This window comes from Somniosus microcephalus, chromosome 1 (assembly GCF_052327205.1).
Source record: "Somniosus microcephalus isolate GS21.2 chromosome 1, FLI_Smic_1.0, whole genome shotgun sequence".
NCBI lineage: Eukaryota > Metazoa > Chordata > Chondrichthyes > Squaliformes > Somniosidae > Somniosus > Somniosus microcephalus.
The window spans coordinates 200,565,920-200,586,592 of NC_140987.1; the positions used below are offsets into that span (position 1 = coordinate 200,565,920).

Below are 20,673 nucleotides of genomic sequence, written 5' to 3' on the forward strand. Positions count from 1 at the left end.
GCGTGTGCGGGGGGGGGGACTTCAGGGCCATTCTGGCTGGATGAGCTGAGTTAGGTCAAATAGCCCCCCCTCATCTGTAATTATCTTATGATCTTGTGAAAGTTCAGGTTGGTCTGTCATGTTACAGCCAACCATCACATTCATCTCATTCAATAACTATGTACTCTGTGGTCGATTTTAACTCGGGTACAGGGAATTGGCGGCTTCCCCGAATTTAGTGATTTCCCACACGATTCTAAATGGGTCTGTGAGATTGATGCAATTTTAACTCAATTGGCCAATTGATTTCCAACGTGTGGGAAGCCTTGGCAATTCAGTATTTCCAGTCAGAAAGTCACAGAATATGACGTCCTCATTGCTGCTGCTTTTAAGGTCCACAGCAAGCCTTGCTTCCTCTGCAGGCTCCCAAATATCACCATTAAGATGGCACAGGAGCCTGCAGGAGCAGCGGCCAGCGGGAGGGCCAGATCTGCCCCCAAATTTGATGAGGCTTCACTCCAGGCATTACTGGATGGTGCTAGGATCCCACAGGGAGGTCCTGTTCCCTTCTTCAGGGAGGAAGAGGCCTCCCAGCCAGACCAAGGCTGTGTGGCTACAGGTGGCAGGTCAAGTCAACTCCTTGGGGCTCACACGAAGAACGTGGTTGCAGTGCAGGAAAAGATTCCACGACCACCTTCGCACTGGAAAAGTAAGTACTGTATGAAGTTTCCTTCACCCTCAATCTGTTCCCCATTGCCTTTCCTCACCAGCACTCAGCTTTAGCAATCTCTTCCTGCACATCCCACTAGACACTCACATCCATGCACCCTTACCCATTCCCTCTCTCTCTATGCTCACATTCACATAACTATTCCACCATGCAGCCCTCACACTCCCTCTCACTCTGATGCTTTGAACACAACTGACTACACACAGGGAGGGCCCTTGGGCTTGCAACCTCACGCCATCTTTGTCTCCTTCTAAGTATCTATGCTATGCAATCTCTGCACTCATTCCTTTATTCTCACTCAACCTCCACTTGTCTCCCTCATTGCAGGAAAAGAGAGCTCACAACAGGAGAGAGCGAACCAGGACAGGAGGAGGGCCGCCCTCAGTAGCCCAGCTCACCCCCTGGGAGGAAGGCGTCCTGGAGATTGCCGGGGCTGACCGAGATGTGGAAGTTGGGGAAGGACAGACAGGAGCATCCCCGCAAGCTGGTGACAGAATAGTTTTCCATCTTTCTCATTGGCATTGCATGAGCCGCTGATAATGATTCTGAAGCTACATCATATGGACTTTGATCATCTGCAAAATGCAATGTGCATGTAACCTTGGCATCACATCTCTAACTTTTTCCTTGACTCCCCCACAGGACCATCGAGAGCCCCCATCCCCACTGTGCATGAGGAAGAGCCTGAGCAGCCAGACTCCTCAGAGGAATCTGCAACCTCTGAGGGCGCAGCGTCAACAGAAATAAGCGCACCCAGCACCAGCGCAGACACTCGCACCTCGGTGGGACCTTCGGGACATAGAGTAGAGTTGTCACCTGGTGTATCACAGCTCACAAGTGAGCATCAGCAGATTGTGGAGACGGGGACAGCAGTGGAGAGTCCTCATCGGAGGGCGCAGGACTCTGCCAGCTCGGCTCAGCTGCATGTTGACCCTCTGCCTCTGGGTCCATCCGTAAGATCAGAGGTGATGGAACTCCATGCACAGATGCAGGAATCTCTGGCAGGTTTTGTCTCCAGGGTCGCTGCGAGTGTGGAGCGACTGGAGGAGTCCATAGCGAACATGAGCAGAGCCTTTGTGGAGTCAGTGGCGCATGAACGCATCAACACGGAAAGGATGGTTACCTACGTGGAAATGATTGCTGCCTCCATGGTAAGGCTGGCTACGGTAGAGGAGAGGAGGGCTGCAGCCATGGAGGAGGTTAGTCGCCAGGGTATGGAAAACATGGTGAGTGTTCAGAATAGAATGACATCTCTTGAGGTGCGATGGCATCTATTGAACACAGAAACCAGACCTTCATGGAAGTCCTTCTGAGTAGGACTGCCATTGCAGATACGGGTCCCCATGGCCCCCCTGATGTGCAGCAAGCTGCTCGCAAACCACTTGCAGGCACTGAGGGGGACCTGACCCATGAGAGGGAGGTTGGTGGCAGACCTCGAGGAAGTGGGGGCTCCTCTCCAAGCGCTCACACTTCCATGCCACGGCAGAGCCCTCGGTCAGAGCCCCGCCGGAGTCCACACCCAACGGCGATAGAGGTCTCAACCCCTGCACAGCCGCAGGAGCAGCAGACTGCTGGCGAGCCCTCACAGACTCGCCACCCCAGAGGACGCCCGCCAAAGGTGTCGAGACAGGAGCAGCAGGAAAGTGAGCCAGGGGCCTCCACATCTGCTGAAGCCACAGGGGAACCACTACGTAGGAGCACGCGTAAGAGGAAAATAAAGCACAAATAGTCACAAGGGTAGTCACTTGGGTGAAATGCTGTGTATTTTGTAAAAATGCCATCAGTTGTTTGTTTTGCATAAAAATTCTGATGGCAACTTCTGCAGTTGTGGCGTCTGTCATTTCGCGAATGGGGCTGGAGGTCCTCTAATACCAAGAGGGGACGGAAAAAAAGGCCTCCAATGCTTCTGGTAGATGCCTCAGTTGAGGAAGCGCTGAGTGAGGGTGGCGAGAGGGTTTTCGCAGGAGGTCACACTGGAGAAGTGCGAGAGGCTCCAACCTTCCACAGGTGTGGTTAGGCCTGGTAAAAGTTGCCCCAGACCTGAGACAACAAAGTCCTGCCACCTGCAAATGATGGCTGATCAAATATCCTCTTTAATGTTGGGCCTGCAGCTGATAGTCAGCAAGCCAATAGTGTTCACGCTAGGTTTCACAGGCGTGATCCCCACCAGGCGTGTTTTACGTGAGAAAAGGGTTGAACAGGCAAGCGCCTGTTAAAATGGGATTATAAAGGCCAATGAGTGCTGTTTAAGGGCCCTAAAGACCAGTCCCGCCCGTTGCAGGCGGGACTGATTCGGGTCCATCAGACACACCTAGGTTAAAATGGCGTGGAGGTGGGAACCAGGCGGGGGGGTCCCGACCCCAAGGTTTTGGGTTTTTTTTTTTTTTTTTAACCCCTGCACGCCTAAAAGCCTGCCTGTCGGCTGCATTAAAATCGAGCCCTGTGACTCTGCATCAACGTTTTAAATCAAACCATGGCCACAGTAAATAATAATTCTAATAGGTCTAAGAGCGTTAAAAAAATAAGCCTGAAGGCTTTGTGTCTTAATGCGAGGAGCATTCGTAATAAGGTGGATGAATTGGCTGCGCAAATAGAGGTAAACGAATATGATTTGGTTGGGATTACGGAAACGCGGCTCAAGGATGGCCAAGGCTGGGAACTCAACATCCAGGGGTATTCGATATTCAGGAAAGATAGGCAAAAAGGAAAGGGAGGTGGGGTAGCTGGTTCAAGAAGGGATTAACATAATTGTAAGGAAGGCTATTAGCTCTGATGATGTGGAATCTGTATGGGTAGAATTGAGAAATACCAAGGGGCAGAAAACGTTAGTGGGAGTGGTATGTAGAACTCCAAACAGTAAAGCGGAGGTTGGGGATGGCATTAAAAGGGAGATTAAAGAAGCTTGCAATAAGGGCACAGCAGTCATCATGGGTGACTTTAATCTACATATAGATTGGGCTAACCAAATTAGTAACAATACTGTGGAGGAGGAATTCCTGGAGTGTTTACGGGATGGTTTCCTGGACCAATATGTCGAGGAACCAACCAGAGATCAGGCCATCTTAGACTGGGTATTATCTAACAAGAAAGAATTAATTAGCAATCTTGCTGTACGAGGCCCCTTGGGTCGGAGCGATCATAATATGATCGAATTCTTCATTAAGATGGAGAATGAAGTAGTTGACTCAGAGACTTGGTCCTTAATTTAAATAAAGGAAACTACGATGGTCTGAGGCGCGAGTTCGGTAGGATTGATTGGGGAATGTCACTCAAAGGGTTGACGGTGGATAGGCAATGGCAAACATTCAAAGACCACATGGATGAACTACAGAATTTGTTCATTCCAGGTTGGCATAAAAATAAAACAAAAATGGTGACTCAACCGTGGCTAACAAGGGAAATTAGGGATAGCATAAGATCCAAGGAGAGGACATATAAATTGGCCAGAAAAAGCAATAATCCTGAGGATTGGGAGCAATTTAGGATTCAACAAAGGAGGACAAAGGGATTAATTAAGAAGGGGAAAATAGAATATGAGAGTAAGCTTGCAGGGAACATAAAAACTGACTGTAAAAGCTTTTATAGATATGTGAAGAGAAAAAGATTGGTGAAGTCAAGTGTAGGTCCCTGGCAGTCAGAATCAGGGGAATTTATAATGGGGAACAAAGAAATGGCTGACCAACTAAATACATATTTTGGTTCTGTCTTCACAAAGGAGGACACAAATAACCTCCCAGAGATGCCGGGGAACCTAGGGTCTGATGAAAGGGAGGAACTGAAAGAAATCAGTATTTGTAGGGAAATGGTGTTGGGGAAATTGATGGGATTGAAGGCCGATTAAATCCCCAGGGCCTGATAATCTACATCCTAGGGTACTTAAGGAAGTGGCCCCAGAAATAGTAGATGCATTGCTGATCATCTTCCAACATTCGATGGAACCTGGAACATTACCCATGGATTGGAGGGTAGCTAATGTTACCCCACTATTTAAAACAGGTGGTAGAGAGAAAACAGGGAATTACAGACCGATAAGCCTGACATCGGTAGTGGGGAAAATGCTAGAGTCCATTTATAAAAGATGTAATAGCAGAGTACTTGGAAAACCGTGACAGGATCGGACAAAGTCAACATGGATTCACAAAAGGTAAATCGTGCTTGACTAATCTACTGGAATTTTTTGAGGATGTAACTGGTAGAATAGGTAAGGGAGAACCAGTGGCTGTGGTGTATCTGGACTTTCAGAAGGCCTTCAATAAGGTCCCGCATAAGAGATTTGTGTGTAAAGTTAAGTCACATGGGATTGGGGGCAAGATATTGACTTGGATAGAGAACTGGTTGGCAGACAGAAAGCAAAGAGTTGGAATAACCGGTTCTTTTTCTGAGTGGCAGGCAGTGACTAGTGGGGTACCACAGGGATCGGTCCTTGGACCCCAGCTATTCACAATATATATATATATATATATATATATATACAAGGGAACTAGATGTAACATCTCCAAATTTGCAGACAACACAAAGCTGGGTGGGCTTGTGTGCTGTGAGGAGGATGTCCAGAAACTCCAGGATGATTTGGACATGTTGGGTGATTGGGCAGAAACATGGCAGATGCAATATAATGTGGATAAATGTGAGGTTGTCCACTTTGGTGGCAAAAACAGGAAGGCAGATTATTATCTAAATGGCAATAGATTGGGAGAAGGGGAAGTGCAACGAGACCTGGGTGTCCTTGTGCACCAGTTGCTGAAGGTAAGCATGCAGGTGCAGCAGGCGGTTAAGAAGGCAAATGGTATGTTGGCCTTCGTAACGAGAGGGTTCGAGTGCAGGAACAAGGATGTCTTGCTGCAGTTGTACAGGGCCTTGGTGAGACCACATCTTGAGTATTGTTCGCAGTTTTGGTCGCCTTATCTGAGGAAGGATGTTCTTGCCATGGAAAGAGTTCAGCGAAGATTCACCAGGCTGATACCTGGGATGGCAAGAATGACGTATGAGGAGAGATTGGGTCAATTGGGCGTGTACTTGCTGGAGTTTAGAAGAATGAGAGGTGATCTCATTGAAACTTATAAAATTCTGACAGGACTGGACAGACTAGAGGCAGGAAGGATGTTCACGATGGTCGGGGAGTCCAAAACCAGGGGATAAAGGGTAGGCCATTTAGGACAGAAATGAGGAATTTCTTCACCCAGAGAGTGGTGAACCTGTGGAACTCTCTACCACAGAAGGCGGTGGAGGCCAGTTCATTAAATATATTCAAGAATGAGTTGGATATATTTCTTAAGGCTAAAGGGATCAAGGGGTATGGGGAGAAAGCAGGGACCGGGTACTGAATTTGGATGATCAGCCATGATCGCATTGAATGGCAGAGCAGGCTCGAGGGGCCGAATGGCCTACTCCTGCTCCTATCTTCTATGTTTCTATGCATGGCACCCAAATCAGTGATTAAGAGGATCTGGGGATTGGATTATTATTACATATTTTTCAATGTAGCATAAGTTAATATAGAGCCTGAAATATTATGTAGAAATTAGGAGTCTGTATTCACCTATAGCTCAGGTTGCAAATATATTTGAAAAATATACAGTAGGTTAAATATATTGATGTTGAATTGCTGTTGCATTGAGTTATTGTAGCATGAAGATTTTTTTTAATCAAATGACACAATCCTTAATTCTTCCAAGTGTTGTTGCAGAATGCTGAGAAGGTTGCTAATAAAGTGAACCCGAGCTTGTGGTCATGATAGTCTTTGCTGCATGCATTATTTTCCAAACTATTCTGAAGCTGATGTATTGAATTATCACAGAACCTTGTGCTAATGTTCTTTCTCAACATGACTGCTTCATTTTGTACCTGCGTTGTATTCCTTTATAATACAGACATAGTGTGGCAATATTTTTGTCATTTAAAAGAAGTATTTTAACTTCCTTCATTGAAGTAGGCAAAAATCTTATCTTTAAAAGTGCAGCTCAAAAATCAATGTGGCTGTAGTCATTACTCACTAAGCAGCAGACATTTCTACAACAACAACTTGCATTGTACCAACATAGAAAAGTGTTGCAAAGTTCTTCACAGAGGTGTAATCAAAAAATGACAAGCCAGAGAAGGAGATATTAGGAGGGGAGGCAGCTGGAATAAATGTCCACCCTCAACTGTAATTATTGTGATCTTGTGAAAGTTCAGATTGGCCTGTCATGTTAGAGCCAACCATCACATTTATCTCATTTAATAGCTATTTACTTCAAATAGGCCAGAATTTGCTGTCAAAATAACGGTGAGGCTAATGGCGCTCACCGTTATTTATGTGCAAATGGTGCAGCAACTTCAAGCGAGGAGCGAGGTTAAACTCAAATACCCAAAAGTTGCTGTCTGAGTTGTGCCTCTTTACTGTTAGCTTCGCGAAAATAGCATCTCGCTGTTTGTCTCACCATTGAAATTCATTGAATGGTGTGAATTTGCTGTATTTTGTGTGGTAGATATGAACTAAACTCGCCACAGAAAGTTAAGTCTCGTCATTTCAAGGCTAAGTACCCTTTTAATGGTGTGGTAAGTGTTAATTACTGCCAATCAACTGCTCTGGCACTGAAAATTAATTATTACAAGTGTGGAGTCTCATTCATAAGAACAAGGAGCAGGACTAGGCCATTCGGTCCTTTTGAGTCTGCTCCGCCATTCAGTAAGATCATGGCTGTCTTCTACCTCAACTCCACCTTCCCGCATTATCCCCATATTCCTTGATTCCCTTAGTATCTCTGTCTTGAATATACTTAACGACTGAGCATCTCTTGGGTAGAGAATTCCAAAGATTCACAACCCTTCAAGTGAAGAAGTTTCTCCTCAGTCCAAAATGGCCGACCCTTTATTCTGAGACTGTGACCCCTGGTTCTAGACTCCCCAGCCAGGGGAAACATCCTCCCTGCATCCACCATGTCAAGTCCTTTAAGAATTTTATATGTTTCAACGTGACCACCTCTCATTCTTCTAAATTCTAGGGAATATAGACCTAGTCTACTCAATCGCCCCTTATAGGACAATCCTCTCATCCCAGGAATCAGTCTAGTGAACCTTCATTGCACTCCCTCTAAGGCAAGTATATCTGTCTTTAGGTAAGGAGAACAAAACTGTACACAGTACTCCAGGTGTGGCCTCACCAAGGCCTTATATAATTGTAGTAAGATTTCTTTACTCTTATACTCCAACCCCTTTGTACTAAAGACTAATATACCATTTGCTTTCCTAATTGCTTACTGTATATGCATGTTAACTTTCTGTGATTCATGTACAAATGCACCCACATCCCTCTGCATACTAACATTTCCCAGTTTTTCACTATTTAAAAATATTCTGCTTTTCTATTTTTCCTACCAATGTGAATAGCTTCACACTTCTCCACATTATATTCCATCTGCCATTTTCTTGTCCATGCAATTAACCTGTCTATATCCCTTTGCAGATCCTTTGGGGGGAAAATTTGGTCGCGCCCCCTCTGGGGCGCTAACTTTGCCAGCGCTCCGAAAAAGTTAGCGCCACTGCGCCGAAAATTGAGTGGTAGCACCCCAAGCAGGAGGCAGGGCGCTACTGGAAGTACCCCCCCTCCTTTCTGGGGTGCTACCATTCAATATCGTGGCGCTACGTGCAACAGCGCCATGTGCGTCGGCACGTAGCGGTATTACAGGCCTCCCTCCCCTGATTAAAGTGGAGGGGCCTAACGCAGTTGGACCACCGGGCAGTGGGGTGCTGGGAAAACAGCCCGGCATTCAAGAGGAGTGCCAGGCTGAGCGATCGCGGCCGACACCCCGCATGAAAGAAGAGGAAGGGGGCAGGAGCCCAAAAAGAAATAGCCGCCCGGCACCTGCCCTTTAATTTGCGCTGTTGTGGCCGCAAAAACGCCGCTCTGACCCCGTCAGACATATCGTCTGATGGTAGGTCAGGGATGCAGCTGAAGTTTGCGGCTGGGGCGTTGCGCATGGTGATGACGTAATCGGCGGAGGCGCAGCGCCACAGGGTGCAACCGGCTACCGTTGCTGCTAACCTCCCGCTGAATTTCGTGGGAGGCATTTGCGGCACCGTGCCCAGGTGCTTGGGGCTTTGCGCCCCGGGAGGCGCAAAGCAACCCAATTTTTCCCCCTTTGTGTCCTCCTCACAGTTTACTTTCCCACCCAACTTTGTATCATCAGAAAACTTGGATACATTACACTCAGTCCCTTCATCTAAGTCATTGATACAGATTGTAAATAGCTGAGGCCCCAACACTGATCCCTGCAGTACCCCACTAGTTACAACCTGCCAACCAGAAAATGAGCCATTTATCCCTCCTCTCTCTTTCCTGTCCATTAACCAATCCTCAATCATGCCAATATATTATCCCCAACTCCATGAGCCCTAATTTTGTGTAATAACCGCTTGAGTGGCGCCTTATTGAATGCTTTTAAAAAAATCAAATACACTACATCTACTGGTTCCCCCTTACCATGTTTACTCTGTCCAATCATATTATGATTTTCTAAGTACCCTGTTACCACGTCCCTAATATTGTTGGAGATTAAAAAAATTTAAAGTTGTTAATTTTTTTCCCCTTTCCTTTCTGCCTCTTTTTTTCTCTCTTAATCCAGTCGATCTTTCCCTCTCTCGAGTTCTCTTTCTGTACCTGATTTGGCATTGAATGCACCCACTCTCCTTCCTTCTCAGTCCTTGCACTGTTAATTTCATAATCCTTCAATCTCATTGGTTAAGGAGATACACAGTTGTTTTCTCTGTTCACTTAGGTCCTAGAGGCCTGGTTTCCCTCACTGCGACATTATCAGCTTGCACTTTCAGCAAAAAAAATGTTAAAACCTAAACGTGCAAGGGCAATTCTAAGGGCACCATTAGATGCCCTGCTACAGCGAATTATGGCCCATAGTTCGATAGTAAACCTGAGCAGAGTGGCCATAAATTGAAGACTCATGACATGTTACAGAGGAACATAAATCAGTATCTGGTCACAGTCCAAAAACAGTGCCGTTGAAGAGATTGTTTTTAATAGCGAAATCTAGATGAATGGCAAAAACTCACAGTGCCACCAAGGTTGAAAAATGAAGTGAAGATTATAATTCAGTGATTTCACTCATTGGACTTCTTAGGCAAAACTTCCCAAAATACAATATGGGGTACAAAAGTATTATCAAATAAGTAACACTCTTATGAAAACAGGAATACTCAGATACCATGTAACTTTTGATTCATATTCAAATAATATTTTGCTTTCGTACAAAAATATTTTTTTAAACTTCAAAGCTGCTAAAATTTCTCAAATTCCAGCAGAATGTCAGTGACAATTATGTTATTTGCATAATGAGGAACATTCATTACTTGTAATCTCACGACAAAAAACATTGTTTTCCTTCCTACTAAAGTACATTGTGATTTCATTAACTATGATCACTGTGATCACTGAAAGTTAACATGCAGGTATAGCAAGTAATTAGGAAAGCAAATGGTATGTTAGCCTTTATTACAAAAGGGTTGGAGTATAAGTCTTACTGCAATTATACAGGGCTTGACAGGATAGATGCTAGGAGGATGTTTCCCCGAGCTGGGGAGTCTAGAACTAGGTCATAGGGCTGGATTTTGCCAGCCCTGGGGAGATGGGTTTGGAGGCGGGACTGCTGGGAAAATGGCAGAATTTGGGGGCGGGTGCCAAACCCGCCTCCGTGCCAACTTGCCAGGAGGCGGGTAGCCGTCCCGCGCTGGGTCCCGTCTCCTTGGAGGCAGGAAGGGATTACAGCCACTTAACTGCCTGTTAACGGGTAGTTAACAGGCAGATAATAGGATTATCCCCATTTTGCCCACACAAGTGCGTGCTTCCTGAAGGCTCCGAAACCCGCCAGGGTCACCGAGGCGTGTAGTGGGTTGGAGGGGTGCGAGAGTGTGCTGTGAAGGTAAGTGATGGGTGCAAGTGTGGAGAGGTGAGTATCTGAGGTAAGTGCATAGTGTTAGAAAAAGTTTACTTACCTTTGTTTCTTCCTGCAGACTTCAATCGGTGGGTATGCGGAGAGTCTCGCACCTCCGCGGCAGAGATGACAGATGCCCATTGCATTCTCCAATGCAACAACCATCTAATTTCTGCAAAAGAAAGAGGTTTGATGAGGTCATGAATTCAAGAACTTATCAAACTACAGAGAATGTCACTGTTTGACAAATGAAATGTCATACGCTGATGTTCTCTGTAACCAGCTTTCCCTTAATTGGCCTGCTAAGCCTGCTGGGCGGGCTTAACAACGTCAATCAAGGAAAAATAGCGTGGGTTGGCCAGAAGTTGATGGAGATGGGACTGAAACCCGACAAGTGGGAGTCCCGCTTCCAAAAGCTCCCCATTGGCAAAATCTAGCCCTTTTCTCAGAATAAGGGGTCAGCCATTTAGGACTGAGATGAGGAGAAATTTCTTCACTCAAAGCGTTGTGATTCTTTGGAATTCTCTAACCCAAAGGGCTGTGAATGCTCAGCCATTGAGTATTTTGAAGACAGAGATTGATAGATTTTGGAATATTAAGGGAATGAAGGGATATGGGAATGGTGCAGGAATGTGGAGTTGTGGTAGAAGTTCAGCCATGATCTCATTGAATGAGGGAGCTTGAAGGGCCGACTGGCCTACTCCTGCTCCTATTTCTTATGTTCATATGATACAACTGTTACTTTTCATATGCTGCAATAGCTGGTTAGCCTACTGAAACAATGTGTACGTCAGGAATATGATAGACTTTCCTTTGTAAGACTCTTTCATATACAAGAAACTTTAATGAGACTCATTTTTAAGATTTCCGTCATTAATACAGAACTATTATAAAATACCTTTCTTGAATACATTTTTCTTTGGGCCCCAATGCCAGTCTAATAAAGTAGTTTATTGTGCTATAATCTGTGAACTGAACCAATTTGTACTTTGATATAACCAGCATAACTTGATAGAATCATTTAAATTTTGCGAAGTATGTCCATCTTCAAAAACAAATCACTGTACCGTTATGTAATTTTTTACATTCGAAAGTTAGCATAGCTTTGCACAAGACAAATTTTTGCTTTTGACATTATTTTTGTTTTGTTTTTGATAGTTTATCCAATGACAATGAAGGGCCGATTTTAACCCTGCCCGCCCAGCAAGAGCGATGCGGGTACGGGGGGCTAAGTTGCCAGTTGGGGAGGGGGTCTTGCCACATCCCCAATCCCACCATTTTAACTAGCCTGATTTCAGGCACGGGAAGGCCCCAAAAGAGTGTGGGCCTAAGTTAAATGACAAAGCCGTGTCCTGATGACATCATTGGGACTTGCAAACCATTTTAACCGCTGGTCGGCTAAACCTTGCAAAGTGTTGGACCCGCCAGCAAAAGTTGGCGATGTCAAGGATCCTGGCCACATAAAGGTTCCTTCGACAACTCCTGCCCATGCAAGAATATCCAGGCTGGGCTTCCCCTCCCCGATCGAGAAGTTCCCCGATGCCAGTAAGTGAAGGCATATGTTAATGATGCCTGGGAGGTAAAATCTCCCGGCCCCTCAATCGGGGCGGGGCAGACAGTTTACCCTGCACTCTGTCCCTCCCCCCCCCCCCCCCACACACACAGACGAGACATGCCCAGAGTTAAAATCAGGCCTCAACTGTTTTATCAGTGTATGAAATGTCATTGTGTCATTAAAAACACAAGTTTTAATTCCTGTTGTACCAGTACAAAGTTTACATTTTAAGCCTGATCTAGATAGATCCTTTAGTGAAAGTATGCCCTGAAATTCTTTAAGATGCAATAATAGCGATTACACCAGGATCGCACTTGTCAGTGCCCTCCAGTGCTGACATCGTCAGAAATTGCTAGGTCAGTGAGAGGGCATCTAATTAGTATAGGCCTGGAGGACTCGAACGCCACTATGGCGTATCCTGATGCCCATCTGCCTCAAGTGGCTGGCACCATGGCAGAGCTGAGAAATACCAAGGAAATACCAAGGAGCAGAAAACGTTAGTGGGAGTTGTATACAGACCCCCAAACAGTACTGCTGAGGTTGGGGATGGCATTAAATGGGAAATTAGAGACGCATGCAATAAGGGCACAGCAGTTACCATGGGTGACTTTAATCTACATATAGATTGGGCTAACCAAATTAGTAACAATACTGTGGAAGAGGAATTCCTGGAGTGTGTACGGGATGGCTTCCTGGACCAATATGTCGAGGAACCAACTAGAAATCAGGCCATCTTAGACTGGGTATTATGTAATGAGAAAGGATTAATTAGCAATCTTGTTGTGCGAGGCCCCTTGGGGAGGAGCGATCATAATATGATAGGATTCTTCATTAAAATGGAGAGTGAAATAGTTGACTCAGAGACTAGGGTCCTGAATTTAAATAAAGGAAACTATGATGGTATGAGGCACGAGTTGGCTAAGATGGAGTGGGGAACGTTACTTTAAGGGTTGATGGTGGATAGGCAATGGCAAACATTTAAAGATCTCATGGATGAACTACAGAATTTGTTCATCCCTGTTTGGCATCAAAATAAAACAAAAAAGGTGACTCAACCGTGGCTAACAAGGGAAATTAGGGATAGCATAAGATCCAAGGAGTGGACATATAATTTGGCCAGAAAAAGCAGCAAACCTGAAGATTGGGAGCAGTTTAGGATTCAGCAAAGGAGGACAAAGGGATTAATTAAGAGGGGGAAAATAAAAATAATCACAAAGCCCTAATCACGACAAACGTTCCAAATAAGGAGAGAAATACAGAGGAAACGCAGGAGATCGTGGAGGTAGTGTTTAGCGCCACCGCAAAATGTCTAGTTAATTTCGCGAGCGGCGCAAACATCGCCGCGCCCGGCCTCTAGTTGCTTTGCGCCCCAATTGGCGCCCTCTTAAGGCACTAACGGGAGGCGCAAACAACTGAATTTTTCCCCCATAGGGTCTAATGAGAGGGAGGAATTGATTGAAATCAGTATTTGTAGGGAAATGGTCTTCGGGAAATTGACGGGATTGAAGGCCGATAAATCCCCAGGGCCTGATAATCTACATCCTAGGGTACTTAAGGAAGTGGCCCTAGAAATAGTCGATGCATTGTTGGTCATCATCCAAAATTCTATAGACTCTGGAACAGTTCCCATGGATTGGAGGTTAGCTAATGTAACCCCACTATTTAAAAAAGGTGGTAGAGAGAAAACGGGGAATTATAGACCGGTAAGCCTGACATCGGTAGTGGGGAAAATGCTAGAGTCCATTATAAAAGATGTAATAGCAGAGCACTTGGAAAACAGTGACAAGATCGGACAATGTCAACATGGATTTACAAAAGGTAAATCATGCTTGACTAATCTACTGGAATTTTTTGAGGATGTAACTGGTAGAATAGATAAGGGAGAACCAGTGGATGTGGTGTATTTGGACTTTCAGAAGGCTTTCGATAAGGTCCTGCATAAGAGATTAGTGTGCAAAGTTAAAACACACGGGATTGGGGGTAAAATGCTGTGTTGGATAGAGAACTGGTTGGCAGACAGGAAGCAAAGAGTTGGAATAAACGGGTCTTTTTCCGAGTGGCAGGCAGTGACTAGTGGGGTACCACAGGGATCGATGCTAGGACCCCAGCTATTCACAATATATATAAATGATCTAGACGAGGGAACTAGATGTAATGTCTCCAAGTTTGCAGACGACACAAAGCTGGGTGGGCGTGTGTGCTGTGAGGAGGATGCAGAGAAACTCCAGTATGATTTGGACAGGTTGGGTGATTGGGCAGATGCATGGCAAATGCAGTATAATGTGGATAAATGCGAGGTTATTCACTTAGGTGGCAAAAACAGGAAGACAGATTATTATCTGAACAGCAATAGATTGGGAAAAGGGGAAGTGCAACGAGCCCTGGGTGTCCTTGTGCACCAGTCGCTGAAGGTTAGCATGCAGGTGCAGCAGGCGGTTAAGAAGGCAAATGGTATGTTGGCCTTCATAGCAAGAGGATTCGAGTACAGGAGCAAGAATGTCTTGCTGCAGTTGTACAGGGCCTTGGTGAGACCAGACCTGGAGTATTGTGTGCAGTTTTGGTCACCTTATCTGAGGAAGGATGTTCTTGCCATGGAGAGAGTGCAGCGAAGATTCACCAGACTGATACCTGGGATGGCAGGAATGACGTATGAGGAGAGATTGGGTCGATTAGGCTTATATTCACGAGAGTTTAGATGAATGAGAGGGGATCTCATTGAAACTTATAAAATTCTAACAGGACTAGACAGACTAGATGCAGGAAGGATGTTCCCGATGGCGGGGGAGTCCAGAACCAGGGGTCACAGTCTAAGTATAAAGGGTAAGTCATTTAGGACAGAGATGAGGAGGAATTTCTTCACCCAGAGAGTGGTGAACCTGTGAAATTCTCTACCACAGAAGGCAGTTGAGGCCAATTCATTAAATATATTCAAGAGCGAGTTAGATATATTTCTTAAAGCTAAAGGGATCAAGGGATATGGGGAGAAAGCAGGGACAGGGTACTGAATTTGGATGATCAGCCATGATCTCATTAAATGGTGGAGCAGGCTCGAGGGGCCGAATGGCCTACTGCTGCTCCTATCCTCTATGTTTCTATGATTGCCTATGTGCCCCTCCCCACCCCGCCCCAACTCTGCATCCTTTTTGTCCCCGTATAAATGGGTCAATCTGCTTCTTTAAAATAAAATTGTGGAAATTTCTTTAGGATCCGGGCTACTTCCCTGGTATGGACCTCACTACGTTCCATGCACCTCCCTCCAGAGATATGCCTGATCATGACTGAGCCACTGAAATGAGAACTCCTGATGTAGGGTGTGCCTGCCCCTGAACTTTTTGACCCCTATACATTTTACCCTGCTTGTTGAAGTATTTAACAAATACTGATTTTTTTTGTCATCAGCAGGAACAGATGCAAGATTCTGTGAACTGAACGAAGTGAGGAGTGAGAAGAAAGACTGGTATTGAGAAAACGGGAGTGAGTTAACGTCAAAGGTACAGGACTTAAAGGAGAGGAGAGAAGAGAAACAGCGAGGATGGGGAGAAAAAAGATTCAGATCACGCGGATTATGGATGAACGAAACAGACAGGTGAGGGGCAACTACAAATAACAGTTCCTTTTACAATAGTCATTACACTATTGTAGTATTTGTTTCCATTTCGTCGTAGTGAAAAACAATTTGTATTCTTTGTGTTGATTTTGATTTGAAGGATCACTAAATTTTTATTCATCATCAACCATAAGCAATGGCTGGTGCAAACAGATTCCTATGCCCTAATTACATTAGTGTTAATTGAAAATAAAAATTAAATCTATCCGCTGAATATATTGATTTTTATAGTTGCTGGTACATGTAACATAATAAGTGTGCCACTGAACCGGTTACTGGAATTGATACTGATGGGAATTGTGGCTTCCTCTCAGTTTCTGAAATGTGGATCCCAAATATGCATACCTCTTAACTATTTTTGCGTGCACCAAAGAAAATAGATGGTTTTTCATTACATTATGAATTTCCTTGAGCAATAAAATCTATCCTAAATAAAGACATGGGCAGTAATGATTTATGCCAATACAATTGAAAGTTCTCAGAACAAATTAAAAGTAGCCAAGTTGTTCAATTTTCAGACAACCTTCCTTGCATTCCATTGAAAAAAGGTAGATTATATTAGATTTAACATGCTGTAATTGCTTTGTGGGTATCACAGTACATCAGAAGGAGGAGACACTCAAGCTACTCTCCACTCAGTCTTTTATATTTTATTAAAATCCTTTCCCTCCATTTATTCTTTGATTTGCTTAATCTCTGTGATGCTATCATTTTTTTTTAATCTCTGTATGTCTCATAACATTGTTTTGAACGAAACCGATCTAAGCACAAATTTCATCTCCATGCGCTCAACGATCCACTCTGTTGGATTAATAAAGCAACACTTTTGTGTTGGGATTGAACAGCTCTGAGGGAAAAATTATGTTTTAAGAACAAACCAACCTAGGATTTATGATGGATACATTCTATGCTTTTCCCTGTAGGCTGGTTATTGCTTCAAGCCAAGTCAGAAAGCAATAATGCTGCCATTATCCAGCTACCTCGTTGCTTGCTTTAAATAGTTTACAGTTGGAAACTGAAATTAAGGTCTTTAATGTCAGTTTATAAATCATTATTTCACTCCCAACCAATTGAGTATGTCAACTGGGAGCTCAGAGATATATTTTATAAAATTTTATAGTGAAGAGAATCAATGTTTATTTATTTAGACACTTCCCACATGTCCCTGTCACAGTAATGACCATTAGATAACCACTTACAATTTACGCATAGAAGTGTTAAATTGGAACAGAACAACAGCTGTTGATTCAAATGTCGTAATGGTTTGGAAGTTGATGAAATTCACTTTCGCCAGTACCAAATTCTGTATAGTAATGCAAATATAAAGAATAATTTTGTATTTTAAGGTAATTGATCAAACACATTTGGAAGTTCTTACCTCATTATTGATGGTGTCATCTCAACTTTCTCTCATTTACATAATATTGAACTGTTTCATTATAGTTTTAGGTTTATATGATGTGAGAAGTGCTCCTGCCCCAAAACAAACATTCCTCTCCAAACTGACTAAAACATTTAAAAACAAAATCAGTTAGGGGAACGAGTAGCTTATAGAGTTAGCACAGTGTCTACAACTTGGGTTCAAATCCAACCCAATCTGCTGGGATGAAAGCCTCTTCTGTTTACTGGTTATCAGGATTGTCTGTAAAATGAGTTTGGTCAGTATGTACCAGTATGAATATTTTCATTTCTCTGTGAACTATCCCTATGATCTCATAGTGAGCCCATAACCTAGAATTGCCCTTAATTCTGCATTAGTTGTCAATTTGTCTCAAAATGTTATATGGATAGTTTATGCAGAAATTCATATTCTTGCAGTAGGTGGTGATCTTCTGAGGGTGAGATGAAGGGATATTGTTGGGGCACAGTAAAAGAGCTTTACTTCACAGCAGGCTGCACTGTACCTCAACGAGAATGCCTGGTTCTGGAAAGTGGGCCATTCCTGAACAAGCACATTTCTTCTCTTGATAAAAAGGTTTATGGTTGGAAACTGCGGGTCTAAAGGGGGCCCTGGAGCAACCTAAAAATAGAAATTAGCTGTAACTAGGTTCCCATGTGTTTTGCTCCCCATGGTCTTCTTGCCTTGGTGTATTCTAGTTGCTGTTCTCCAGGCCTGCAACTGCACTCCTGTTGCCACCCCCTTGCCCTCATTCCCAGCGCAAGGCCCTGCCAGGGAATCGGCCTGCATTAGGAGGGCCAGAAAATTTGGGTGCACCTTGAGCAAGATGTGCTTGCCTGTTGCCCGGTGGGAGGATGGAGAGGAAAATTAGTCCTTGGGAGTCTCTGATCATGTTTATCAACCAAACTTTTGTATAGAACATTGATAGTTTGATTTAGAATGCCCTTCAATTTGCAGTGTGTAACTGAAAGTTATTCAGATGACGCATGTTGTGTCTGTGTATAATAAGACACAGACTGCAGGAGAACGGTACAACAGGTGTTTACTCAACGTGGCTCACATGGGAACTGATCTGTACAGATTACTACTCAGTGCTATATACAGGTGTGGTCACTGCCGGTACTGCAGTATACATGAGCTGTAAAAGATAGTTCTCCCCTTAAAGGTACATACATTACAATTCCTCCCCTTTTAGATTAACAGCACCATAACACTCTTAACAATTAAATATCAAACTAATTACAATTAACACTTTTAACATGCAACATTAGCTGAAAATAGTCTATTTATATATTCAGTCTTTGGGGAGGCTTCCTGATCCTTTCTGGATAGCGCCTTTCCCGAGTGTCTTGCTCTTGGTGCGGAGGCAATTCTGGCCCCCTGTCGTCGGTTGGTTCATCAGCTTCCGATGCTACTGTTTCTGGGGTAGATGCGACCTGTACGTCGGGTTCATCACCAGGTACGTATGGGCGAGGCATGGGGTTGACTTGTTCCTGTGACTCTAGGATCTGGTCAGCATGGCGTCTCACGATGCTCTCCCCAACGTCCACTGTGTACATTAGTGGGCCCTGCCGTGTGCATATCGTTCCTGGCTGCCATTTTTCTGTTCGGTAGTCGCGGGCCAAGACTGGTTGCCCTACATTGAAGCTCCTTGTTGGCTTCTCATGGATGTGCTGGAATTGCTTACTCTCAACATCTCTTCGTACGTTTGGTCTGAGCAAATCCAGGCGAGATCTTAACCTTCGGTTAAAGAACATCATGGCTGGGGCCTGGTTGGTGACTGCATGTGTCGCATTCCGGTAGGCGAACAGGAAATTGTCCACCTTGTGCTGCAGCGGAATGTTGTCATTGTACATAGCCTTTATTGCCTTCTTAAAGGTTTGTACGAACCTCTCAGCCAATCCATTTGTGGCTGGATGATACGGGGCGGATGTGTAATGCCTTACCCCATTCTTTTTCAAGAACCTCCGGAACTCTTCGGACACAAACTGTGGTCCGTTGTCGGAGCAAATCTGTTCTGGCAAGCCATTCCTGGCAAAAATGGTCCGTAGGACTGCAATAGTTTTCTCCGTGGTGGTGGAGGACATTTTGATGACCTCAGGCCATTTCGAGTGCGCATCCACGGCTATTAAAAACATTGAGTCCATGAATGGACCAGCAAAATCAATATGCACCCGTTGCCATGGAGATGAGGGCCACTCCCATGGATGTAGAGGGGCCTGTGGTGGAGCATTTTGGACTTTCTGGCATCCTGAGCAGCTCTTGGTCAGGTCCTCGATTTGTTTATCGATTCCCGGCCACCACACATAAGCCCTGGCTAGGCTTTTCATTTTTACCCCTCCCAGATGACCCTCATGAAGCTCATTGAGCACTCTATCCCTTAACTTGGGTGGAATTACCACTCGGGATCCACACATCAAGGTCCCCCGGCACACTGACAGCTGTTCTCTCCTTGTCGAGAATGCTGGCAACAGTGAGTTGCCATGTGCTGGCCATCCCTTCACCGTCAAATCATATACCCGAGACAGTGTCGGGTCTTTTCGGGTTTCCTTTTCGATACAAGCGTTAGTTACCGGTAGGTATTCAACTATAGTCGAATGGAATATTTCGACAGGATCCACTGCTGGTGCTTCCTCCGCAGTAGGCAGTGGCAGGCGTGATAGCCCATCAGCATTTCCATGCTGTTTCGTGCCCTTATATTCAATCTCATAGTGGTGCGCCCCTAGAAAAAGTGACCATCTTTGTAGTCATTGCGCAGTCATCACCGGAACGCCCTTCTTCGGATTAAAAATGGAGACAAGAGGCTGGTGATTAGTCAGCAAGGTGAATTTCTGCCCGTGCAGATAGTGATTGAACTTTTTCACTCCCCACACTAGGCTGAGGGCCTCCCTGTCAATCTGGGCGTAGTTACGCTCGGCTGAGGTTAGTGATCGTGACGCAAAGGCTATTGGCCTCTCTGAGCCGTCCGAGAATTTGTGCGACAGCACCGCTCCAATGCCGTAGGGTGACGCATCACATGCCAACTGAATTGGTAATGCCGGGTTGTAATGGGCCAATACCTCTTTCGATGTGATTAGTGTTTTGCTCTGCTGGAAAGCTCATCTACATTCGTCACTCCACTTCGATGGCACCCCAGTTTGCAGTAGGGTGTTCAGTGGGTGTAGTATTGTAGACAAATTTGGCAAGAACTTATGGTAGTAGTTTACCAGCCCGAGGAGTGACCTCAGTTGTGACACATTTTCCGGTGCTGGAGCCTTGACTACTGCCTCAATCTTCTCTGGGGACTTATGTAACCCCTCTTTGTCGATAACGTGGCCACAATACGAGATCTGTTTTCTAAAAAACTCGCATTTGGGGCGGTTAGCTCGGAGCCCATATTCCTGCAATCTAGTGAGCACCTGCTCCAGGTTGGCAAGGTGATCACTGTCATTTTCGCCCGTGACCAGGATGTCGTCCAAATAACACTGGGTCCCTGGGATC

General features: G+C 44.9%; 1 protein-coding gene across 7 annotated transcripts in view; it reads left to right on the forward strand.

Moving 5' to 3' along the window:
* mef2cb (myocyte enhancer factor 2cb) overlaps positions 1-20,673 on the forward strand; it is a 300,235-nt gene that overhangs the window by 97,427 nt on the left and 182,135 nt on the right. For 5 of the 7 annotated variants that reach the window (XM_085989224.1, XM_085989219.1, XM_085989178.1 and 2 more), the window contains one exon: positions 15,587-15,773. In XM_085989224.1, coding sequence (XP_085845350.1) covers positions 15,720-15,773 — 54 coding nt within the window. In that variant the 5' untranslated portion in view covers positions 15,587-15,719. The remainder of the gene's footprint in view (positions 1-15,586; positions 15,774-20,673) is intronic. The other 2 variants (XM_085989192.1, XM_085989210.1) reach the window with 1 other exon arrangement.